The sequence below is a fragment of the Corythoichthys intestinalis genome, chromosome 16, assembly GCF_030265065.1.
Source record: "Corythoichthys intestinalis isolate RoL2023-P3 chromosome 16, ASM3026506v1, whole genome shotgun sequence".
Lineage (NCBI taxonomy): Eukaryota > Metazoa > Chordata > Actinopteri > Syngnathiformes > Syngnathidae > Corythoichthys > Corythoichthys intestinalis.
In genome coordinates, this window is record NC_080410.1 from 34,628,696 (window position 1) to 34,654,735 (window position 26,040).

At 39.1% G+C, this 26,040-nt stretch overlaps 3 protein-coding genes and 1 long non-coding RNA gene across 11 annotated transcripts in view; 2 read left to right on the top strand and 2 right to left on the bottom strand.

Moving 5' to 3' along the window:
• si:dkeyp-72e1.9 (syntaxin-binding protein 4) overlaps window positions 1–5,291 on the bottom strand; it is a 105,782-nt gene extending 100,491 nt beyond the window's left edge. The window contains exons 1-2 of one of the 3 annotated variants that reach the window (XM_057817888.1): window positions 5,180–5,291; window positions 4,922–5,073 (exon numbers count right to left, since the gene is read on the bottom strand). The gene's annotated coding sequence lies outside the window, so the exon portion shown is untranslated. The other 2 variants (XM_057817890.1, XM_057817889.1) reach the window with 2 other exon arrangements.
• LOC130904833 (uncharacterized) lies at window positions 1–10,322 on the top strand. Its single transcript, XR_009060915.1, has 3 exons — window positions 1–417; window positions 692–788; window positions 6,468–10,322. It is a non-coding gene; the product is annotated as an uncharacterized LOC130904833 (long non-coding RNA).
• Window positions 7,090–24,518, bottom strand: mlx (MAX dimerization protein MLX). Of its 2 annotated transcripts, none has more exons than XM_057817896.1 (8): window positions 24,066–24,518; window positions 19,219–19,258; window positions 19,057–19,146; window positions 18,327–18,436; window positions 18,142–18,241; window positions 11,861–11,960; window positions 11,326–11,527; window positions 7,090–11,249 (listed from the first exon to the last, which is right to left on the bottom strand). In XM_057817896.1, the coding sequence occupies exons 1-8, from the start codon at window positions 24,159–24,161 to the stop codon at window positions 11,193–11,195; spliced, it is 795 nt and encodes a 264-aa protein (XP_057673879.1). In that variant the 5' UTR covers window positions 24,162–24,518; the 3' UTR covers window positions 7,090–11,192. The 2 variants fall into 2 exon arrangements, with proteins under 2 accessions (XP_057673879.1, XP_057673880.1); XM_057817897.1 differs by lacking the exon at window positions 24,066–24,518 and adding an exon at window positions 23,994–24,018.
• fmnl1a (formin-like 1a) overlaps window positions 24,058–26,040 on the top strand; it is a 22,460-nt gene continuing 20,477 nt past the window's right edge. For 2 of the 5 annotated variants that reach the window (XM_057817882.1, XM_057817885.1), the window contains exons 1-3: window positions 24,059–24,217; window positions 24,339–24,442; window positions 24,657–25,043. In XM_057817882.1, the coding sequence (XP_057673865.1) occupies window positions 24,858–25,043 (186 nt within the window). In that variant the 5' untranslated portion in view covers window positions 24,059–24,217; window positions 24,339–24,442; window positions 24,657–24,857. Of the gene's footprint in view, window positions 24,218–24,338; window positions 24,443–24,508; window positions 25,044–26,040 lie in introns of all 5 variants that reach the window. The other 3 variants (XM_057817886.1, XM_057817884.1, XM_057817883.1) reach the window with 3 other exon arrangements.

Sequence of the window (26,040 nt, forward strand, 5' to 3'; positions counted from 1 at the left end):
GGCAACCATAGCAACGACCATTTGCCTCAGATCTTTAATCACTAAATCTGCACAGTGGGTCATTATCAGATTATGGGATTATCCACTGCATGCTGAGAAATCAAACGGGCTGGGACCCAATCACAGAGATATATTGCACTCAACAATCCCACTATATGACTGACACACACATGCACCAACAAACATTTAAACTGCATTGAAACACTATTAGGATTGTTATTAAAAAATAATAATAATAATAAACAAAGAGCATGGAATAATCTCTGAATGTTAGACATGTACTCAATCCAGTCAAGCCAAACTGTTATAACTTTAGGGGATCTACTTTTTTTTATTTATTTTTTTAATTTGGCACCGCTCCATTCAGCATTAAAAAGCAGCGCGTCCGGATTTTAGCATCAACCCTTAGCCAAACACGTGAGACCAATTTGAGTTTCCTTCTAATGATTTTTTTTAGATGCAAATTTTAAGAAATTTGAACTAAACTGCTCTATTATATTGTGTGAGAAACCCCAGCCTAGCCTGGAGTCAGTATTGTTTTTGCCGAGGAACAATCATTTTTTTCATGAAAATGATGAGACGATAACGAGTTAAAACAGTGTTTTGGGAGACTAAAACATAACGAGATAAATGCCAGTCTTTGTCACATGTTCACAATGTGTGACATTTAATGTTATATATTTTTTTTTAGCCTGTATCTTAGCAGTATCGGGTTGTGTCACTTATGTGATGTACCCCGCCTGCCTGCCTCACCAGTGTCCTCTCCAGTCTCCAGGCCTGCACACATGGTAAGATTTGTTTTTATTATCTTGGACAGAAAGCATATGGCGGAAAACACTCAGGTGACTTGAAGTTCTGCTCTGAGACCCCCAATTTGGCCAAATTTCAAAATTGTCCGATATGCATGTGTGATACATCATTGGAAAGCTTAAAATCTCAATTTTCTGGGGGAAGAAAAATTTTGGACAGGAGGGCATAAAAAAAAAAAAAAAAAAAAAATTTAAACAGCAAAACCCTATCTGGAGGTGAGAGCATAATTACAGACGCCATGACTTTAACGAGATATTATCGCGTACTTACCTTGTTTTGATCCAAAAACTCCATGTCGCATTAATCACTGAGTGTCAAGACACAGCTGTGAATGGCCACAGCTGGATTTTTGGGGGATTTTATGGGTGAAACATAGTAATATAACAAAAGGTTGCGATGCAGAAATTGCAGACATCAGGGAGGGGTCGAGATTTTCCTTTTCATATATTTACCCTTTTAAACGTTTTTTTTTTTTTTTTTCCCAATTTATCTTTGTTTGGATCGATTATTTATCATCTAACATATCGGGGAAAATGCAACCGTAACAAAAAAAATACAATTAAGCGATAGTTATGAAGTAGAGATCCGTGACTTTTTTACAGACGCCATTTTTTTCATTGTGACATCATTTGTTTATAACGTCGCGCAATCGCTTTTGTTTCAACCTAGCCATAATACGTGAGTGAATAACTTTTTAAAGTCGTTTTTTTTTATTTTTTTTTAAACAAAATATGAGACATCAATTAATGATTCTAAGCTAAAAACAACAGACATTTTGAATAATAAATTGAATTAATTACCTTCGTTTTATGGCTGGGCTCAAACAAAAGCGGTTGCGTGATATCTGTAAAGATGGGTTTTCAGGGTAAAACGGACACATTAAAAATAGTTCGGGGGCTTAATGCGCCATGAATCTGTGATGGCAGCATATAGACATTTTGTTCCATCAAACATAACAGTTGTTTTGGCTTAAAATACCGCAGTTTCTTTGAAAGAGGTCTTGTCTGTGTTTTCCGCCATATTCACTGTCGCTTTAGCCTTTAAAAAGGTCTGTGCTGCGTGATCATCACACGCTAAATTGAACTTGTAGCATTAGCATAGCATTCGCGTTATGCTAACGGCAGGGGTCCTCTTAAACTCTCGTACAATATATATATATATATTTTTTTTTACTCATAGTTCGTGGAGTGTAGGTGGGCATCATTGAACATAATGTACTGGGTTCCTACAGAGTGTGTTTTATCACCAAGTTGGCGTTGTCCTTGTAGACGCTACAATACTCGTCCGTCAATGTTCATTAGAATTAGATACAAACCTTTATTTATTGTTGGAGTGAGATTTTAAAAAAATTTTACAGACAAAAATATTTTTAGTAAACATCGACTAGAACTAGACAACTAGTAGTCGTGTTTTTGTCCACATAAACTAGATGAAGATAAACACATTTTGAGATGACTAAAATATGACTAAAACTAAAATTAAACGGGCTGCCAAAAACAACACTGCTGGAGGTAAAATGCTCCACAGCCAAACAAACTCTTACTCTGGTTATTGTTGAAGAGAGAAATAATTTCCAATTAAGATAATTAATCACAGAGAAAACATTTTGGGTGCATTTAGAAGTTTAGAGACATTTTGATACATGTGAAGTATCTTTATCATAAACTATCGTTGTGAAGTATGAGTTTAGCGCAAATCCCAAAGCGACCGAGAACGAGTTGAAAATCAGTCAAAAAGACAATAGTATATCATTATCTTGAATATTTTTTTTTTTTTTTTTAATTTGTGATGTGTGATTTCGTCTCTAATATTGGAAGGCTTTTTTGTTGCCTGGACACCTTGATAAAACTCCATTAGCCTAGCGGGGTTTGTGCTTCGTAGTTTCGAAAATTTGCCAAAAATAATGTTGCACAAAGTAATAGGAGAGAGAGTGGGGGGGGGGAAAAAGCAACGTCCATCAACACATTGTCATCCACGCAGTAGCGCTCAGGATGTCTTCTGCAACCAACAAAATCAGCATGGCTTAGGCAAAAGGGTCCAAATTAAATTCGAGAGGATGACATTTCTGTTTTTGCTTGGGGAGAACATTGTGACTATTTTCTTCACCAGGTGGTGGTCAAATCTTTGGGGCTTCTAGCTTTGGAAAACAAGATATATTTTGCTAATCAGGTTGGTTGAGTTGAATGTGTTTTGTGAAAAAAGGATCACCCAGGTCCTAAAACATAACACGACGATAGCTAAGAAAATACTCTGCAGCTGCTTGTAAAGGAATTGTTTTGACATTGATCTGGTGCCAGTTACATCCCGTCAAAAATCACTTGACTGAGCCCAAAATGACTCATATTGGCCAGAAAATTGTCCATGTTGTCCACTTTGAACTGAACACAAACCATCCTAATTTTGCAAATCGTCTTTTTCCCCCTAAAATGAGTTTCAGTTTACAGCCAGCATAGCGTAGAGTGTGAAATAGGTGAGAAATTCAACGCTATTTTATTCTGGTGCCAATTACCAGTACAGACCATCAAAATCACTGATATGTGACTAGTCACCATAGTGACTAGTGTGAAGGGATCTATTACCTGCAAAACAGTGCCACCCGCAGACCATTTAGCGCATCTGCAAGATTTTAGGGTGGAATGTACTGTAGATGACAAGCTATGTGGGGCTTACTTCAGCGTCGTTTGTTATGGGTTCTTACCAGGGTTGGGAATCTCTGGCATGAAGCCGATTCGATATGTATCTAGATACACAGGTTACGATTCGATTAAAAAACGATAAATTTTTTAGGCCGAGCGATTCGATACAGATTAAGAACGATACGGTTCGATACAGAGTGAAAACGATACGATAGTAAACATTTGTTGTGTGTGTTTGTACAGTATTTTAAAAATATAAAAAAAGACCACATTTTTAATAGCAAAATTAAACAACAAAATTTCATACCAATGTTATGTTGTTTTGTTTTTTTTTTTATGAGAAAAAAATAAGGCATACTATATGACCGTCATTTTGTTGGATGGGATTGATAATACAATAAAACTCCAGTGACAGACAACAATAAAGTGCAGTAATTTAATTACTGTGTTTCCTGGTGTTTTGAACACAATAAGTAATTTAAGTGCAAACTTTCAACGTAACCAGATTACAAGCAAAAAAACATTATATGCAGCAGCTCCTGAAAAAAAGAATTAAACCTGTTAGTGTTATCATAAATAAATAATAAATTATGCTTTACCACTGGTATAACTGGGGGAATAAAAACATGGGATTTTAGACAGACAGGTCTATAATCATTACTTTAACCTTATACACAGCAAAGTCATTCACTTATGCCTGCGCTTCCACATTTTTTTTTTATTCCTCATCACTGTCTCTTTTGAAGGGCAGATTTTTCTTGAGGAAGATCAACTGATCCACATGTTCATGTTTAAGTAGACTGCGTTTCGTGGAAACAATATGCCGCCCTTTCCACCATTGTAGTGGGTTATTTTCAGGGTTTAAAACTCATGATCTCTGTACCGCTTCACACTAGCTCTGTCCCAACAGATCTGGCTGCCTTCGTCACTTCAAAGTCCGACTTTTGTTTTCCTGGGTGCGTTGAAAATCAGCCGCTGCACGTCTCTGGCATGGTGCGCAAACTGTCTATTGTTTTAGCATGTTGCTTCGTTGCCACTGCTAGTTTCGTTTTGGGTTATGAACAAAACGCTACGGAGCGTGCGTTACAGTGGTTTTGTTAGCTCTCGCGTTGTTATAACACGCCCGTGACGATCGGGTAATGATGGTGACTACTAGCGGTTCTGCCGAAATGAATGGGAAGTTGAGGCAACCACGACGGCGGTCCCAATCTAAGTTCGCTGTGTGGCGAATGACACAAGCGCAGCATGTGAGGTAAAAGCTAAATTATTATCATATTAAGCAATGGATTGAACTAGGCATTAGAAGCAGATTTTTGTGCTCGCGATAGCCGAATTCTATCTCTTATCGCTTCATTGAATATTTAATGGCTAATTACTGTCGAATGGTAACTTTACTATCGATACAGCTGTATCTCTCACCTGTAAAACTGGATATCCGTTCGTATCGGTTTATCGTTCTCAAGCTTAGTTCTTACCTACATTATGGAGTCTGCTTGTTGAATGAGTTCTTGTCCTTCTTAGGCTCAATTTAAAGCAGTGAATGACACGGGCATGAAGGCCACGGCTGGATGGGCGCATTTCAAATCGCAATAAGGAGTTGCAGGTCCTCGGCCAGAGCTGCGGACAGCTGGATGCAATTTTATTTTCAGTCTTTTTTCTATGCTTCCATCTAGGGATGTCCACATACAGATTTCCCATCTGATACCTATATTTTGAGAGCTGAAGAAACTTACCGGCAGCCTGACTACTCAAGTAATCATGTAGGACAGGGGTCCCCAAGTCAGGTCCTTGAGATTGCCTTTCCATCTTGTTTTCTTTTTCTCCCTCTTTAACGCACCTGAATCAAATGATCAGCTCATCAGCAATCTCTGCCTGAGCCTGATAACGATCTTGATTTTTTGATTCAGGTGTGTTGGAGGAGGACCGGGAAGGGGGGGGCGACTGATAGTGGCTCTCGAGCGTGTGGAGTCCCACAAGGGTCAATTCTTGGCCCACTCTTATTTAACATCTATATGCTTCCCCTAACTCAGATTATGGAACAGTATGCCATCTCCTATCACACCTATGCAGATGACACACAACTCTACTACTACATTTCTGTGTCCCCACATGATTATAGTCCCTTAGTCTCCCTGAGTAAATGCATTCATCAAATCAATGAATGGATGTGCCAGAATTTTCTCCAGCTAAATGTGGAGAAGACAGAGGTGACCATTTTTGGGCAAAAAAAAAAGGAATGGTCAAAGATAAGCAGACACCTTAGCACAATGTCACTTACAGCTACAAATCAAGTCAGAAATCCTGGCGTAATTATTGACTCAGACCTAAAATTTGATAGCCATCTAAAGTCCGTCACTAAATCTGTTTATTAGCACCTAAAAAATATGGCCAGAATTAAGCGGCTTCTGACTCAACAAGACATGAAAAAACTTATGCATGCATTCATTTTTAGTAGATTGGACTATTGCAACGGTATACTGACAGGTTTTGATAAAAAAAAAAAAAATCAGTCAGGAAGCTGCAGCTAGTACAGAATGCTGCAGCCAGAGTACTCACAAATACAAGGAAACTGGACCACATTACACCGGTTTTGAAATCGTTACACTGGCTTCCAGTGAGTCAAAGGATAGACTATAAAATACAACTACTTGTCTACAAAATACTTAATGGCCTCGGACAAAAATACATGCTTGATTTACTAGATTCCTATGAGACATCTAGACCCCTAAGGTCGTCTGGAACCTGTCTCCTGTATGTTCCAAGAACAAGAAACAAGCACGGTAAGGCAGCATTTAGTTATTATGCTCACCTCTGGAACAAGTTACCTGGAGGTCTGAAGTATGCTCAAACTGTTAATTCCTTTAAATCAGGGCTAAAAACGCTTTTATTTAGCACAGCATATCCATAACTGTCTATGGTATATATTTCAAGCTATTTCAAGCTACTTCCCCTACTCTGGGAGAGGCTGTGTTTAACATTTTTGAATGCCCAATAACTGAATTCTACATATTTTCTTTGCAGATTCTTAAAGACCAAAACATTTACAGTACGTCAAAGAGTGGAGAAAGAGGATGAGACTGGTAATCACCACAGTGATAGACGTCCAATCTTGAGGATCTTAAAAACTAAATTAAAATTCTTCAAATGAGTTTATCACTAGAAGACGTCTAATCCATTTGAAGTGGGAAGGTGGCAGTGAATGAACGTCTATTGCCGTCAATGGCAGCCATTAGAGTTCAAATGGTCTTAATTCCAGAAACCATGTAATTGAAGTTTTGCTCCATTTTTGTTTAGGCTTCAGACATGAGGGACGCAATTCCAAGAGCAAGAACGAGTTCCTGGCCTTTTTTGAGGAAGTTTGCATGAAAACGGACAAAGAACACAACATGGTCAATCAGACTCTTTGATATCAGCTTTCTGTATAAGGTCCCAAGTGTTCCGCTATTTCAGTTCACTCATTGGCTTCCATTGACAGTGGTAGACGTCCAAGTGGCAGGGCCCTCCCACTTCAAATGGACTGGACGTCCGTCATCATTAATTGCAGTGGAAGAGTTCAGAATGCATTATTTAATGGTACTATAGACAAAAAAAGATGTTATATATATAGGCTTCAATTTTTAAAGAAAACTTGTAAAGAACTTCCTAGAATATTTCAAACTCTTTTATTTCACCAGGAGAGATGTAAGAAATGATCCTGGCCATGAATGACAGCAGCAGAGCAATGAAAAACAAATGAACATAGAACAAATAAAAAGTATTGAGGGGGCAATTCATAACCAACTGACCAACCAAAACGAGTCCTACATCGATAGCTTAAACGGTGGTGTCAAATTCTTGAGACAGAAGGCTATGCTGTTTCTTGCATTACAATCTTTGAGAACTCAATCTCTTCACTATTTCTAGAAATTAAACACAAAAACATTCAAGTAATTTCTGAGGAAACAGTTCAAAATCATGGATAAAAGTAGTGCTTGACAAATATGGGATTTTCAAAGGCCGATATTGATATAAGAAAGAAAAATTCAGCTGATCGCTGATGTCCACAGGCGATTTTGTAAGCTAGGCTAAGTTGTAAGCTAACTTAGCCCAGTGTAAAAACTGCTGGTGGGATTGCAATGCTCGTATCTTCAGACCAAGAAGTGAATTATGATTACAATCTCCTACTTCCTGGAACATTGTCAATGGTTCAGCAAAGAAATATTAACTTAACAGCAGCCGAGATCGCTACAAACTCTGGCAAAGTATCTCTTGCGTGGACGTGAACCCTGAGTGAGGCAATCCCGAGATTTGTTTCGACACAATCTCTCGTCAACTTTTCAAAACGTGGCTATTTTGTCTACCAGACATATTATTACCCTTTTAAACGAGCTCAAATTGTCATAAGAAGACAAACATCAAGTGCGCGCCTCGACTAAACTACACACAACCATGTACCATCACGGCTAGGGTTGGGCATCGTTTGAAATTGAGCAATTCCGGTTCCGGTTCCATGTTTCGATTCTGGTTCCGAACAATTCTCGATTCAGATTCTTTTAAAAGGCAGGGTAAAAAAAATTGTTTAAAAATTTATTAATGTCTTAACTTCGATTTTAATTTTATTATATGAATTTAACATTTATTATCAATATTATTTTATTATTATACAATGAATATGAAATTTATGAATGACTTCTCACAGGGCCATTTTTAAGTTGTATATAAATATCAGTCTTTGAACTTGAATGTGATGAAGTTTCTTTCCACAGGAGTGCACTTTCACAAAGATTTTTATTTTTCAAAAGCTCACGGAGAAAACATTTACTCATATTCTTTTACCATACATGTACCTTAACTGGGAGCTACGATGAAGCATTAGTATAAATTCTTCTATTATCATCATTTGATGCAGATGAGGCAAAATAATAAGGTTTCCTTATTTTTAAAACCGATTCTGTTGTGTTTACAGACACATGCAATGTTTATGCTGTGACAATACCAGTTAGGCCAGTGAGTGGCGCTGTAGGAGTACGTATAATGCGGAGAAGAAGAGATGAGAGAATCTAGCAAGGATGCGTTGTGTTGTGATGTTTTCAGGGGCGCCGTATAGGGGTCGGTAAAAGTGATATTGATTCTAAGGGCCCATGCCCTTACGGGGCCCACAAAGAAAATTAGAACTTTAGGTAATTGTTTAAATATTAATCATTATAATTTTAATTGGAATAAAACGAAGGGTTTCTTTTTCTTTTGTTTTTGGCAAAAAGCAAACACCCAGAGAGCTTAAGTATTGCCAGCCACCCCATAACCCCCGTATATGCGGTTTGGTCCGCCCTTCCTTCGATCAGACTGGGAGCAGGCAGCGGTGCGCATTTACACCAGTCAATGACTGAGTGCGCGGTACTGCAGAAATGTTTTCAAAACAAAAATCGGGTTATCAAAAGAGGAAAGAAAAGAAAGCAAAACAGGAGAGGGGTAGAAAAGCCAACAGGATGTGACAAAGTACTTCACAAAGAAGGGTTGGTGTCTTGTGTCAGTGTAGTGCTGAAAATTAACCTGTTATCTTAGCCCACTCCAGCCCCATCTGGAACCTTGCGATGTCTATTACAAAGCTCCGAAGCGAGGTCCCAGCTCACTCCGTAAGAAATACAGGATTTTCCCGGCCTCAATGAGCGACATTCACCTATTCAAAAACATTAATTCCAAATAATGACGGCATTTTTTGGTATGCTACAGATGTTGAAAGTTGGTGTGGAATTTTTTTATTTATTTTTTTAAAATCTGCTTGAATCCAGTTTGTCAAGTATTAAATTTAGTTTGTTAACAAGGGACCTCACTTCAGAGCTGTAGCCTAAAGTGGAGATCGCAAGTTTCCAGATGGGGCTAAGCCTACTCCATAATGAAATACTATAATTGTTTGCTAGCTAGTGTTTGCTCCACTTTTAGCTTAGATTTAATCAGTTTAGCAGGCACACCCTTAGCAAGCTCTTCATACTAAAACAGTCGTCCCTGCCCTTGCCTGTTGTAACAGTTGTTGAATACTGTAGTAAAGATAAAACAATTTATTATAAGTCATTCATTATGGTATTTGCTTTAAGAATATTACTAATAAAAATATATTTAGATTGTAAAAGATGGCCTTCATTACATTTCTTATAGATGATATCAGTCTATTCTTATGGAGAAATTGATCCATGCTTTTGTCATAACTCGGCTGGATTATGGTAATTCTTTGTATGCAGGCGTCAGTCAGGCTGTACTGGCCCGTCTACAACTTGTGCAAAACTCTGCTGCTCGACTCCTAACTAAAACCCGCAGGCGCGAACATATCACCCCGATTTTAGCATCCCTTCACTGGCTCCCAGTACATTACCGAATACATTTTAAGATATTATTATTTGTTTTTAAATGTTTGAATAATCTTGCGCCACCATATCTGTCAGAACTGCTTCAGCCTTACAGTCCAACGAGAACCCTCAGATCAGCTGACCACCTGCTTCTAGAAGTCCCAAGATCAAGGCTGAAGCTTAGGGGTGACCGTGCATTTGCAGTGATGGCGCCCAGGCTGTGGAACCAATTACCACTCACTATTAGACAGGCCCCTTCACTTACGGATTTTAAATCACGCCTTAAAACATTTTATTTTTCCTTCAGCTTTTAATGTGCAATGACTGTTTATTTTATTGTCGTGTTTGTTTTATCTTTGAAAGTTAACTTATTTAGCTGTTTTATGGTTTGTAAAGCACTTTGGTCTCTTTTGCTTCTTTTGATTTTTTAAATGTGCTATACAAATAAAGTTGATTGATTGATTGATATTCATTATTGCTCTATACGCTGTATGTTTACATAAATATATTTTCATCTTAAATTAATGCAGAAAATGCACAAATTAGTGTGTAAGGATTCACCAGAATGCAGGAAATTACGTAGTTGATAATCTAAATGTGTGTGTGTGTCCCAGCACTGGTGGTGGGGCCCAAAGTGATATCTTTTCATGGGGCCCAAAATCCCTGGCAGCGCCTCTGGATGTTTTCACTGCTACGAGTTCATTAAAAAAGTAATCGAATGCTTCATATGGCCATTTCTTTCTAAATAAGCAACACAACAGATTCTAAAACAAAAATCCTTTTAATACTGTTGATTTTAACAGAGGCGTCTACTGCTTTAAGATGACGGCTGTTTACTAACACCATCGAGTCTGTCATTTCGCATCTAGTTCTATATACATGTGATATCAACCATAGCCCGACATAATAATATAATAATTCTTGTAGTATTCCTTCCATAATCTACTGCTTAATCCGGGGTCGGGTCGCTGGGACAGCAGAAGACAGATGTAATGTATCGTTTTACTTAGCTGGTTCTGACGGCGCAGCGTGTCAAATACGTAGCACTGAGCTAGCTATGCACTTGGCGCTTGTATTCCATGAAGCCGATCGTGCATTATTGGTCGTGCAGCCACCTTTGCACGATATAGTTGTGTTGCAAATGTTGCACTGAGCTGACTGGTCTTTTTTTTTTTTTTTTTTTTTTTTGTAAAGTTAAGCCAAACTTTTGAGCGCCGCCGCACAGTGTCCATGGTTGTAATCAAGTTGCAATGCACAAACACGCACTTCCTGTGGCTTCTTCGTGGTTTTCGGCAGCAATTTTTTTCCCGCTCGGCGGTCAGGGCATCGAAACATGGAATCGAAATTTAAAAACTCGAACGATTCCCGGAGAACCGGAGTGTTAGAACCGGGCCCCATCAATGCCCAACCCTAATCACGGCTCACGTCAGTAGAGCTGTCCATTGATCTGCCGTAACACGGAGATGACGAATTCTTTCAGCATCTACGGGAGGGGGGAAAAAATAAACGTCAAAAACTAGATCATGAGGGCGCCAGGGTGGCGCACGAGGACGACGTACCAGCGGTTTACAGTGCTCCTCGATCCAGTTGATCACGCTGGCTGACAGCTCTTGGAAGCTGTTGACTGACACAGAGCTGGTGAAGGAGAAGAAAAGAGAGTCCATAATGCTCTGGAAGATGTTGAACTTGATCTGGTCCGACACCTGGTCCTCGCCCTGCTGTGGGTGGGTCTGGTACGCCTTCACAATCTGCTCGTAGTTCCTATCAAGAGAACATGTATAGCTGTGTTAAAGGATTATCAAGAGTTTTGATACTCAAATTTTGCAACAAATCGGATTTGTGCATTAAGACCTGCGATATGAACCTCGCCTTAGTTTAAATGAAATGGCTGTCTTGTTGTCAATGACAGGTAATTTGTTAATTTTGGATCACCACCTTGTTAATTTTAGGCTACTTCCGGGTTATTTCCTGTACATTTTGGGGCTTTCTGTTGCCACTATTATTGGGCAGTTCTGGGTCACTTTCTGTTAATGTTAGGGGTGTTTTTTGGCAAAAACCATAACCACCAATGGAGAAACATAAAAGAAAACTCACGTTTTCATAATCTTGAGTGCTGTCACTTCTTTCCTCAGGCGGGAAACTTCTTCCTCTTGCTTCTTCTTTTCCTTGTGAAGAAACTTGATGTATTCGACAGCTGCACAAAACCAGTGATAACAGGTTAGCTTTAAATCATGTAATTCAGCAGCCACTAAGAACGGCTCTGCTAACTTTTTCAGCTTTTACACCCTTTCTTTCTGCATTGTGTTGAACAGTTGGACTTTCCTGGTTCTGCTCCTACCTAACCGACCTACCGCAATTCATCAGCATCAATAACTGCGTTGCTCCATTGTTGGAGCCTCCCTTTGGAACTCATTCTCTAAACCCATCTGCACATGTTCACACCTTCCTACATTAAAAAACAGCTAAAAATAACAAGGAAAACACCTTTTTAAACTAGCTTTAAATTAGAATTGTTTGTATTGTTTCATTCTGCTTATGTCGTTTTGCTGGTTTCATTTTAACTGTACGTCTTTGAGCATTAGTAATTTTATTATAAGTTATGACTAACCTATTAAACGCAGGGGTGTCAACTGGCGAAGCGAGGGCCAGTTTTGGCCTGCCAAATTTTGTGTGACCCGCCAAAGTAAATCACCTGTATCGACTTAATACAGAAAATACAGCACCGTGTTTTTCAGACTACATCACACTCGAGTAGAGCTGAAACGAATACTCGAGCAACTCGAGTAACTCGAGTTTAAAAACTGATCCGAGTAATTTTATTCACCTCGAGTAATCGTTTATTTTGACAGCTCTAAGCATCACGTTTTGCTCGGACTACTTTTAATGCGTGACAACGCGCTGATGTCACGTGCGTAGAGGAAGAAGCAAAAAAAAAAAAAAACTTACTGCAGCAGACAGCCGTTACAAACGACGCCGACGTTGCTAAATACTAGCCTGCACATGCTACGTTAGTTGCGGGTAGCGTCTGATGAGTCTCATACAGATCACATGTATGTTGAACTAGATGCGAAATGACAGACTAGGCCGAGTCTTGCCAGCGTTAGCAAACAGCCGCCATCTTAAAGCAGTAGAGCGCTAAGCGCTAATAAAGAGCGCTAAATGCTAATATATAAGATTAACGTTACTGTCACTACTAGCTCACGTAACGTTAGCCCTGCGGAGGGCTAGGTTTCTATTAATTAAGACCACTTTCGATGCGTGGCTAAGGTGTCTTACATACAGGCTTTAACATAACATAGCGTTGTGGAGTGATGAGGGTGTCAAATAAAAACTCAATAATGCTAACTATCAATTTTAGCTCAGTAGTCATTGCTGGATAAAACACCAAGTAGCACTAGTCCCTAATGTGCTCCAATACAGCCTGTATCATACATTTATTTTGAACAGTGCAGAAACTCAAAATCCTATCAGGACTTACAGTTTAGACTAACTTAAAACTTTACTAGAACTTAAAAATGGTTTGACACAAATAGAAATTCAATTGAAAAACGTGGGGAAAAATCCTAACTTTTAAGTGATGTGTGTTATCAAGCGTAAAGGCATTTTTAGGTATATATATATATGTATATATATATATATATATACATATATATATATACACACACTTTTTAAAAATAAGATCTAAAGGTTTTTTGAGTGAAAGCAGTGAATTAGTCTTTTTTTTAAATTCTAGTTACAGCTACGATGCAATTGTTGGCTGTTTTCAACAATATACATCAAAAATAAAGACATTGATTGACTGAAAATGATAAAATGTCTTGTTTTCTCATGTATATCTATAATTGCTCTTCACCTAAAAATATATTAGTTTTATCCGATTACTCGATTAATCGATAGAATTTTCAGTCGATTACTCGATTACTAAAATATTCGAGAGCTGCAGCCCTACACTCGAGTATAAGTTGCACCAGCCAAAAAATGCGCAATGAAAAGGAAAACAACATATAGGCCGCATCGGAGTATAAATCGCATTTTTGGGGGGATTTTTTTTTTTTTTTATATAATCCAGCACCAAGAACAGACATGTCATCTTGAAAGGCAATTTAAAATACAATAAAGAAAAACAGGCTGAATAGGTGTACGGTATGCCAACATTACATGACGCTAGAAGTTAGATCGGGCCTAAAAAAATCCAGCCCGACCTGACTGGCCCGATCAATTAACTTAATTCGCTTGCCCGAGCCCGAAAAAACCCTAAATTTCCGGTTTTATTTGTAGTCACGAGCTTGAACCCCCTCCCCCTTCCCCGAAACTTTATGTTTTATTTGTGAGGACTCAGGAGAAGGACGAAAAGCGGTGATGCGATGCGTGGTTGCATTTTGTGTGATCACGTTTGTGACGATGCATATATGCACAATGATAACAAATTGAAGTCTTCTGTAATGAATTCTCCAAGTTAAACAGGACTAAGATGGATATTCAAAACATTTATGTCTTTTATATTTAAAAACAGGTAAAAACAGGTTTCAATTGCTCTTTAAGTCTCCTGAAGCAGAGGTTTCACTTACTTATTCCCCCCCCTTCTGTCATTGTTTGAATTGAATCCTCATTAAAATATGAAAACCTATAAATGTTTTTTGGTGGTTTTAGTTAAAAGCAGACACTGACAGGGCTAGACGTCCAATCCATTTGAAGTCGGAGGGAAGGCAGCGTATGAATCCTCTAGGGCTGTCCCAAACGACTAATTTTCTCCCGATTAGTCAGCCGACTATTTTTACGATTAGTCGACTAATCTAATAATTAAATTTTTTTTTTTTTTTTTTTAACTAATTTACCAATGAAATTTTTGTTGACGCTTATCAATTCACAAAAAACATATTTGAACACTCAAATTATTTATTAAAGTACAAATAAACACGTAAATAACAATAATAAATCACAAATAAACAATGACTTCAAATGCTGATAGAATTAACTAGTGTAGCATCCTGATTGAAAAGATGGTCTCTTAAACTGATGGTTTACAACTTTTATTCCATCCTTGATGTAAACACACCGTAAGAGCTACAGTGCACACAAATAAAGCAACACAATTAGAAATTAAAAACTTTTCACCTTTTTCCTTTTAAACCTTATTTATATATCAATGAATTGCCTATATGAATCGTCTTTACCTTATTACCTTATCATTGACAATCTCTCCCTTGAGTGCAATCACTGTATATACTGTATATATTTATGACCTTTTAACGTTATATAATTTTCTATACCATAAAATAAACCATAACATGACATAAACCTTTCAATTAGCATTAAGAACAATACTAATAGCACTTATAGGCCCATTGTCAATGAAACATCATTATTTCGTAAGGCGACAGCACCCTCTGGTGTACAAAAAAAAAAAAAAAATTACAAACTGCGTGAAGGCGCTTGAGGTGTTTATTCACGGCCAGGGGCGGACTGGGACTAAAAAGCAGCCCTGGACTTTGACTCAGCCCAGCCCACAAGAATCGCTATACGAAGGGAAACACAGACCCCCTAGGAGTCCGGGGGTATGGGGGGCATCCCCCCACACACACACCCACCCCACCCCCGGGAAGACTTTTTTTTTTTTTTTTTTTTACATTTTACTGTAAAATGTATCAATTTCGTGCACTTTGAGAGAAAATGAAGAAAATGTGTCTAGACTGTGACTGTCTGACTTGGGGCACTCAAAGTACTGCAAGGCTGAACTGGAGTTGGGTTCATTTTCTGTACTAGCTCTATGATCAACCTGAAAAAACAAATGAAAGAATTTATTTTTCAAAGCAAGTTTTATGTATCTAATTTATTATAATATATCTATATATCTATGTCTATAAAATGATTTCATTGTTAATGCCATAATTCAGTGGTCTCTAAACTATTCCACATAGGGCCGCAGCGGGCGCAGGATTTCATTCCAACAAAACAAGACAACACCTATGCACCAATCTGGTGTTTTACAAGTGCAGTCAGGTGCTGCTTGTTTTAGCAGAAACTTCATTGGTTAAACTATCGGCACTCGATCGGTTGAAACAAAAACCAGGCCCCACAGCGGCCCTTGCGGACCGGTTTGGAGACCCCTGCCATAATTAATCTTGCCATACAAATAATAAATTTCAATGAAAATACCAATAAACATTTCAAGACAAATCCTGGATACATAACCTTCATTGGAAAGTATTAACCAGAAAACAAAACGATATATACATGATTAAAAAAATACAGTGCTGCTCAAAAGTTTGTGAACCCCCTCAACATTTTGGAATTTTCTATTATTTCAACCTGATTTCCTAATCAATCAATTCAGTAGTTTTTTTTTGTTTTTTTAACAGTTGTGTTGTCGAGACTAAATTAAAAAGAGTTTTCATCAACTGATGTAGGTGCAAAATTGAACTGTTTGGTCACAACCAAAACCGCCATGTCTGGCGAAAAGTCAACACTGCATACCACCAAAAGAACCTTCTCCCAACAGTGAAGCATGGAGGTGGGAATGTCAAGATCTGGGCTTGCTTTTCATCCTCAGGACCTGGACAACTCCACATAGTCCAGGGAATCATGAATTCTGAGGAATATTGTCAAATCCTAGAACATAACCTGACGCCATCTGTTTTGAAGTTAAAGCTTGGCAGAAGGTGGATCATGCAACATGATAATGATCCAAAGCATTCCAGCAATACAACCAAGGAATGGCTGAAAAAGAAGAAGATTCGTGTTCTGGACTGGCCCAGTCAAAGTCCTGACCTAAATCCCATTGAAATGCTGTGGCGGGACCTGAAGCGAGCAGTTCATGCCAGACGCCCATCAAACCTCTCTCAACTGACTGCGTTCTGCAAGGAAGAATGGGCAAAAATCCCCCAAAGTAGATGTGAGAGGCTGATTAGTCACTACAGAAAGCGTTTGGTTGAGGTAATCTCTGCAAAAGGAGGCGCAATATCCTATTAACTGAAGGGGTTCACATACTTTTGCACACATGATATCTGAGTTTTTCTTAAATTAACCACTTTTGTTAAATAAAGAATGACAATATAACTATTTCTTTTGTTTCAGTCCATTATTTGGAATGTCAGTATTGTGGATTTGGGTATAACTTAACATTTAATAAGGTTATTTTAGTTTTTTTTACAAAAAATCTGACCATCGCTGTGGGGTTCACAAACTTTCGAGCAGCACTGTATATCAATTTATCTTACTAAACTTTAAAAGTAAAACCATTCATTTTATTAATATTTTGTTATATTTCTTATGAATTAATATTGCTGCTGCGTGTGCATACATTGTTTTACAGCTAAAATATTTTTCTTTAGGAGAGTGATAGGAGGACTAGCATACTGTAACTTGACACGATTGCAAACGGACGAGCTGGCACTAACCCTTTGATTGTCATTTAAAATGTAGCTACCTGGTGGATAACAATTGCCGGTATACCGAGCAAGTGACCCTCTTCATCCCTTTTTACTTGCCCTGCGCTTGTCTGGGGAACTTCCACCAGCTTATCATTACACCCTTCCTCTTCTTTTCTTCTCCCTGCACCGGCTGCACGTCAGAGCGGCTCCCGCTACCCCTCTCACCATTGCCGGGGGCTAGGCTGCTGTTACCAGACGTGGCCGTTGCAGCCAGACTGCTGCTTGCGAAAATATTTCTCAACTTAAGACATTTTAATGCTTTGCTCTCCTGTTTCTTTAATTTTTTTTCTCCCTAACCTTCTCCGCGCCACCCTTTTTTTTGCCACCACCATCCATATTGTGCATTAATGCTCGTCGCTAGTTTGCTTCCACAAAGAACCAATGAAGGGTACTTTGTGTTTTCTTCGTTCTTCTATCAGACTGGCGATGAACAGCCAAGCGCATTGCTGCCACCTGTCGGATTGGATGCGAACTGTAGATAATGAGAGGCTAGAGGGGATAAAAACAGTGATGTATAATAATGAATGGCGGCCGCCGGCCGTCCAGGGCACCGGCCGTTCTGTGATCCTCCAGAACCCACAGATTACCAGTCCGCCCCTGTTCACGGCCGACGTGCAGCCAAGCTTGGCACTGAAGAGACAGGACAGAAGAGTGTACTCTCCTTTGTTTCTTTGAAATAAGTCAATGTTTTGGACACTCTGGTGCGCTTTTTTTGGCTTTGTGCCGCTTTCCCCGCTTGCAAACAGCGCATCCGACATTCTAACTTTCCACGCATATATTTTTTTAACCCTTCATTAACCGTCGACGGGATGTTGAGCTCGTCGACGGATTTATGTCATCGATGACGTCGACTATGTCGACTAGTCGGGACAGCTCTAGAATCCTCCCACTTCAAATGGACTGGACGTCTGCTAGTGATGAACTCATTGTTTTTTTGTGACTTACTCTTCTGTAGGATGGTGGCCTTGCTGATCTTCTGAGTTCCCACCGCAAATTCAGACTGCAGGCAAGTCGGCACCACTGACTGCAGGTCGTCGTAGCCTTTCTGAATTGGGAGTTTAAGTGCTGTGAGATCTCAGGACGCAACATTTTTAATATTCGGGACTGGTTTGAGGAGAATGCAGAGTCACCTTGATGGCGTCACGCCGCTTCTGCTCGGCCTGCGTGTGCGCTTGCCTCCGACGATCTTTGTAGGAGTTTTTGTATGATGTTTCGTGCCTGCAGTCACTGTCCTCATCATCTGTCGTATTGAGAGAAGAAGACGTACCGGGTTATTCGGTGCTTTTGACAATCTTAGACGTCCAATCATCATTCAGCTATAAATTGAAATGATTTTATCAGTAGTAGATATCCATTCCATTTAAAGTGGGAGGGTGGCAGCGAATAATGTTCTTTCGCTACCAACCCTTCTACCTCAAATGGAACTAGAGATTGACAAATACGGGATTTTCAAAGGCCAATACTGAAAATATACCAATATGCTTTTGTTTTAAAGCATGTTTATTATGCTAGGCAATTAATATTCAATTATCTGCTTAACTTCTCTCTAATGCAAAATCACCATTAATAAAGACAATCACCCAAACAGTGAACAACAATGTCATCCAATTATATGGGCTGATCTCGGCCCATTTTGGAAAAAAAAGTCCATAAATCGGCTGATATGCATATCTGCCAACATTCGTAAAGGAAAGACCATTACCTAAACAGTGAAGATTACATTTATCCTATTATACCGGATGATGGGGGATCTTGAAAAAAGTCAATTTATCAGCTCAATAAATTGGCTAACCTTTAGCCACAACACATACTCTTGTGACTTGGACCTGCAATGAGTAAAGCCAGCGAGGGGACGCGCACCTGTGTTTGGTACTGAGGAGGCACTTGTGGAGCTGATACTGTTGGCCCTTGACACCACGCTTCCCGCTCTGGAGGCTTCGGCAAAGAAAGCTACGACAACGGAAGTTCAGACTTCGTCATCGCTTCTCCACGAGGCCGCGGCATGCCGAGCGGTAAACTCACCGGGGTCAAAGACGCCATCGCCAAACGCCATCTCCGAGTGCTGGGCCGTCACCAGGCAACAGAAGACAGAAAGAAAGGATGGAGCGCAAATTAAGACGTGTTAAAAGTGCTGGCCTACATGAGGACAAAGGTGCTCAAAGCACCCACTGAGCACTGGCCTGATTATTTCTTTTCATGGACATGCAAGACCACATCGCTGCCGTGTTTGCCATTTAATTCAGGACAAACAATAGTTATTTCTCATGTGCTCGCTGCTTGAGAAGCTTTCAAATAACGAACAAACAACTCAACCAAGATGACCCCAATTCCTCAAAGTGCGTTATTTTGATGACAGCGCTGACATATAAAATACGAGTAAATGCTGCCTTTATATTATATTTAGCACATTGCTTTTGTGCAGATGAGCTGAACCAAGAGGGTGGCAGCGAATTGACCCTCCCCATTCAAATGAATCGGAAATCCATCACTGTCAATTGCAGTTCAAACCGGGGTTTAAGGTACTTAACCACAACCCAAAAACATGTATGGCAAGTTTGTTTAACATTGGCTGCCATTGATGGTGATACAAGAAAACCAGAGTTGCTTTTAAAAATAAGTTTTTACTTTCACCTTTGGCATATTATCATTTACAACTATGAAACTCAAGAAACAGATCAACAGCCTTCCTATTGTTTTAAGGGATTTCATGGACTGGACGGCTATCGCAGTCAGTGAATTCTTTTATTAAAATTGTTTAACCCTCCAAGGTCAAATGCGCATCTTTGAAGCCTTGTCACGTTGTAATTACGTCCCCCACGTGGCCCTCATCAACATTGAAACACTGCATGGACCATGTGTTAATTTCCATATTTCCATCATTTCTTGTCCTTTTTCAAAACGGAAAGCACCAAGAGCAATTTTGAGGTAAAGGGAGGACATTAAGGCTGCAGCTATCGATTATTTTAGTAGTCGATTAATCGATTAACTATTTAGTTCGAATAATCGAGTATTCGCATAAGGAACATAAAAAATTGAAATACCTGAGCCTAAAACGGTATAAAAAAAAAAAAAGATCTATGTACAACAAAAGAACAATTGGCTAATTTACAAAGCAAAGGTCAGCTAGCTTATATGCTATAAAATGCTTTTAAAAAAAAAAAGAATTTTTTTTTACAATGCTCTTAACAAATTGTTCACATATTCCTACAAAAAACGGCTAAATATACCTATGAACTAAATTATGAATGCATTAAAAATTTTTTAGTTCAAAAAAAAACTTATGTTGGTCTTAACAGGGAGCAGCTGCATTCAGCCATGTGAAATGAGGCAGACAAAAGGGCAAATCACCAAAATCAATAAAGCTAAAGGCAAACACTTTCAGAACAAACCATTACAACGGCACTTAAATTTAACAAATACTCGAAGCAGCAAAATATAATTTGAATCTTTTTTTCTAATTGAATACTCGAGTTAATCGATTAATCGTTGCAGCACTAGAGGACGTAATGCGAAAAATTTTAATATACTGCCGAGCGAGGCGCCACCGAACGAGGGGGAGACGAGTAGCGAGGTAGCGAGTTGGAGTGAGCGAGTGAAACGTGCAGCAGAATGAATAGAAAACTAAACTCGACGAAGAGAATGGGCCAGGTTTGTCATCATTTTTGAGTAAGGGAGAGCACCAACACCCCCTGGAAGTTTGGTATGTGTGATGTAGACCTGTGTCTTGATCCAAGAAAAAAATGCTTTTTAGAGTAGCATGCCTGAAAAAATTGAACTCAACTGATTTATTTTTAACATTTTTGAAAATACTTTTTTTCAGTGTTATATTTGAATTTTCCAGAGTCAACCGTTCAATTAGTATGCATATGGCGGAAAACACAGACAATACTGAAAAAGCAATTTCTGCTCTTGCACTCCTCTTTAAAAGAAACTGCTGTATTTTAAGCCAAAACAACTGTTGTGTTTGGTAGAACAATATGTTTATATGCTGCCATAGCAGATTCATGGCGGATCAAGCCCCCGAACTTTTTTTAATTTGTCCATTTTACCCTGAAAACTCCCGTTTACAGACGTCGCGCAACCGCTTGTGTTTCAACCCAGCCATAAAACAAAGGTAATTAATTATATTTATTATTCAAAATGTCTGTCGTTTTTAGCTTAGAATCATTCATTGATGTCTCATATTTCGTTTAAAAAAACTTTAAAAAATTATTCACTCACATAAACTTTTAAACAAATTATGTCACAATGGAAAAAAATGGCGTCTGTAAAGTCACGGATATCTACCTCATAACGATCGCTTAATCGCTTTTTATCGCTTTTTTTTGTTACTGTCACATTTTCTCCGATATGTTAGATGATAAATAATTGATCCAAACAAAGAAAATTTTGAAAAAAAAAAAAAAAAAAAAAAAAACGTTTAAAAGGGTAAATATATGAAAAAGAAAATCACCACCACTCCTTGACGTCTGCGATTTCTGCATCGTAACCCTTGTTATATTACCATGTTTCACCCATCAAATCCCCCCAAAAATCCAGCTGTGGCCATTCACAGCTGTGTCTTGACACTCAGTGATACATGCTGCATGGTGTTTTTGGATCGAAACAAGGTAAGTACGCGATAATATCTCGTGAAAGTCATGGCGTCTGTAATTCTGCTCTTGTGTTCTCTCACCTCCAGATATTTTTTTTAAACAGCAAAATGTAGTTTTTTTTTTTTTTTTTAATGTCCTCCTGTTAAAAAAAAAATCTTCCCTCAGAAAATTTAGATTTTAAGCTTTCCAATGATGTATCACATATCGGACAATTTTGAAAGTTGGCCAAATTGGGGGTCTCAGAGGGGAACTTCAAGTCACCTGAGTGTTTTCCGCCATATATATAAATGTATGTTCGAGAAGCTTGACTGTATGTACTAGAGGTGTGCAAAATTTCCGATTCTTAGATTATTCGCGATTCGGCCGTGGAAGATTCGAGAACGAGTCACAAACATTCAAATTCCGATTATTGAAATATGCCAAGTAAAGCAGAAGTACGACACACTCGGCGCGCCGCGCGGTCTTTGGTGCGCAATTAGGGACGGAGCGAGAGTAGCTAAACATCATACTTCTCATTACCCGGCCCCTCGGGTAACGCCAATGCTCAACTCACGGCTCTAGCTCAACTCATGCCACGAGATATAAAAAAAACAAAAACATACCTGACTACTGCCGAAAAGCTGCTACAAGCCACATTATGTTACGGTAGATATCATTTATATAGGACTAGATGCATTATAGCTTCGGTATCGTTACCAGCACATCTACAAAAAACTAGATGCGGGCGTTAGTAACGGCCGCCATCTTAAAGCAGTACACTTCCTGCAAGGCTGTTGTTGCGAACCCACCAAGCGAACCTAATTAACTTTTTATCTAAAATACTCCTAAATCGGTAAAATATTGACTTGAATCTATCTTTAAAATAGTTTTAAAACTTTTACATGTTGAAAGTAGACAAAAGAGAAATTATGGAATAACAGGAGCAATTTTAACAACTTTAACGGTTGATTCACAACATTAAATTAATTGAAAGTAGTTTAAAGCTGCTGATATAGAATGGGGACTGGAGCTTTTTATTTACTGTTATTTTTGTATATTTGTTTACTGCTATATGTTAACTTGATACTGAAATAGTAGTTTGGTTTAGCCTGAGAGGATTTTTGAACAATTTTGGAACTAATGTACAAAACAAAAAAAACAAAAACAAAAAAAAAAAAAAAGGAGTGGGGTGCATCAATAATCGTTTTATAATCGAATCGGAGCCTCTGAATCGTAATCGTAATCGAATCGTTAGGTGCCCAAAGATTCCCAGCTCTAGTATGTACATAGTTTTGATAAGGTGAAGGGGTGCAATACCTAACTTCACAAAGAGATATCCTCCAAACCCTTTTTGTGTTAGTGAAATATGCAGTCTTGCACTGTTGGTCCACTGTATATAACCTGTTTTGACCATATTATGTATTAAGGCAAACAAAACGCCCATGACAATACCTACTGTTTCTGTTGAATTATCTAATATAAAACTATTCAGTCTAATTTTTTTCTGTTGAATGTTCATACATGTTCTAACAAATTAAATAAAGATGATCAAGCTTCAAAATAGTTTGTTGAGCATGTTTGGTTCTCAATAGGACGTCAGGATTAGAAATATCAAAAACAACAAAAAAAATTGAGACTTTTTATTTGGGGGGCGGGGGGGGGGGGGGGGGGTCACCCAAAATGTTGATTATAATTGGTCAGTAAAGAAAACAAAAATTTGGGCAGAAAGGTTACGTATGGTGTCCTGAAAAAAAAAATGGACACAACCAAGACATTGTTAACAATTGTTTGAAATGTAAAGGCAACAAACTGCATACAAATCGGACACGATATGCCCACACCTTAAAGGGTTAAACCGTTAAAACAGCAGGAAGTTAGTTTCCTTAGTTTCAGTATTATGAGGGGTAATTTCAGTATTTTGAGTTGTAATTTGAGTAAATTACTGTGTCCACCACGTAAAAACAGCTTTGTTTAAGCAACTGTGCTTCATCTTTCGCATTCACTGCCAGCCACGGAGTTTGAAAACGCCACTTACTTCGCAAAACTAGTCTAAAATAAGAGACTGTCGAAAACAACGTGCTCATAAACAAAGCTTTGTTAAACTACAAGATCGCGACTAAAAACAACTCAACTACAATTATTTAACAAACAAGACAACAAAGCCCGACTAAATGACAGCCAGCGAAGTCCAAAATACACCAACACACGACGGTTGACTTGTACCTGATGTCACAAAAGACGTGTGTCAAGACAAAAAAAGATTATGTTTATTACGAGCACACGGTTCGACTTTACCTTGCCGTGGTCTTCGGGGGACGTCGTCGGATCCGCCATTTTGGAAGTCCTTGATATCGTCGGTGCGTTCGCGGTCCTGGCTAAATTGAAATGCATTCAATTTCAAGACGACCTTCTACGGTATCAAACAAAGTACGAGTTCCGTTGGCAAAGTAAGCAGGTGATGTCATTAAATACTGATTAAATATTAGCTAAATTGCAATTTCGGTTTGCTGTCAAGCTGAAAGCATTACGAGTGAAGTTTGGTACGTGTGCTTTCCCCTTTTCCCCAAGAGTCCTCAAATGAGGCAGCCTTGGATGCAGTAATTGGTTTTAGCCACACGGTTTCGCTGTTTCTCCCTTGGCTTGCCTCTCAGCAAACTGGCCTTCACTGAAAGGTAAAGACCAAGCTCTTCTAGAGTTGTTTCAAGTCAACTGCTGATCTTTTCACCTCATACCTCCAGCACCTGCATCAACCCTAACAGTCACCACCACAATCCTCTCCCTGTTTGTGCCCCACCCCGTGTTCTTACTAAGAACATTGCTGCCATGCACAGGAAGTTACTCTTCTGCTTTTCTGCTGGTGCGGTTTCTGTCTTTTCTGCGTTTCAGTGTGTTTCGCCTTCCGTTCAGACAACACACTGAGAGATCTTCTCGAGGTGCCGTTTTTCCGCTTTTGATCTCCGCGCCATGACGTCCCTGTCTCCACGAGGCCTCGTCTAGGCCTACACTCTTCTGCTCTGGTATGCACTGATTTTTCTGAAGAAAACGTTAGTACACGGCTTCCTGCTGGATTACTTGTGGAGATTAGTGATGGGGAATGCCGGGGGCTCGGAGCAGGAGGCGTCCGCTGAAGGCCGTGAGTCCAGGAGCTCGGTGGGCACATCGGCCATCATGAGCGAACCCGGCGCTCCGACGTTGCCCAAGAAGCAGTCGGCTCCCCCGAAGCTGCCCTTGCCTGCTGAAGACGAGCTGGAGGAACGCTTCAAAGTCGTGCTGGTAAGTGGAGAACACTATTTCACCATTGCTGTAATAATCCCACTCAGGTCACGTATGAAGAATTATGCACGAGTAATCTGTTTTGAAATGATTTCAAAAAATCATGGTCCAATATTGGGTATGCAGTTTAGTAATTAGTTATAAAGAGTTCTTGATTAACTCGTTGACTGACATTGACAGTGATAGATGTCCAATCCATTTGAATTGAGTTGGATGTGAGGGAGTATCTTGGCCAGAGGAACAGGTGTGACTTTTTAACTCTTTGTCTGCCATTGAAGACGCTAGACGTCCATCCAGTTCAAATGGAGCAGATGTTTACTATTGAAATTCATTGACATTCACGTCAAGTTCATTCGCTGTAAACCCTCCAACTTCAAATGGATTGGATGTCTACTAGTGATAAACTCGTGAGTTTGTCACTAGTAGACATCCAATCCACGAGTTTATCACTAGTAGATGTCCCATCCATTTGAAGTGCGAGGGTGGCAGCGAATTAATGTCATTTTGTACAGCACTATTACGTATGTATGTAAATATGTGTGTGTGTACTATGTGTGTAAGTAAAACAAAGAAAAGTTTGTAGAAAGAGGGAAGTCTGGGCTTCCCTGCTGAAGCTGCTGCCTCCGCGACCCGATCTCGGATATGCAGGAGAAAATGTATGTATGTATAATACATAAATAACCTGCTAAATATATAGAAACGACATAAAAATGAGACTCAATGATCACTACTCTGCTATTACTGATCCCATTCATCAACTGAAATTCTCCTGTTTCCTACCTTAATGTTGTAAAGTTTTAACCCCAAAGCTCATGGGAAGACTCTGTTTAAGTGATTAGTGCCATCTAGTGTTGAAGCTGACAAGTGCAACAGAATGTAGACTGAACTCAAGCTTCTTATTCAATGATATTTTCATCATTTACTGCGGGCCAATAAAAGCTGGGCCATAGTTTGGACACCCCTGTCCCTACTATTCCACCCTACTCTATCTGATGAG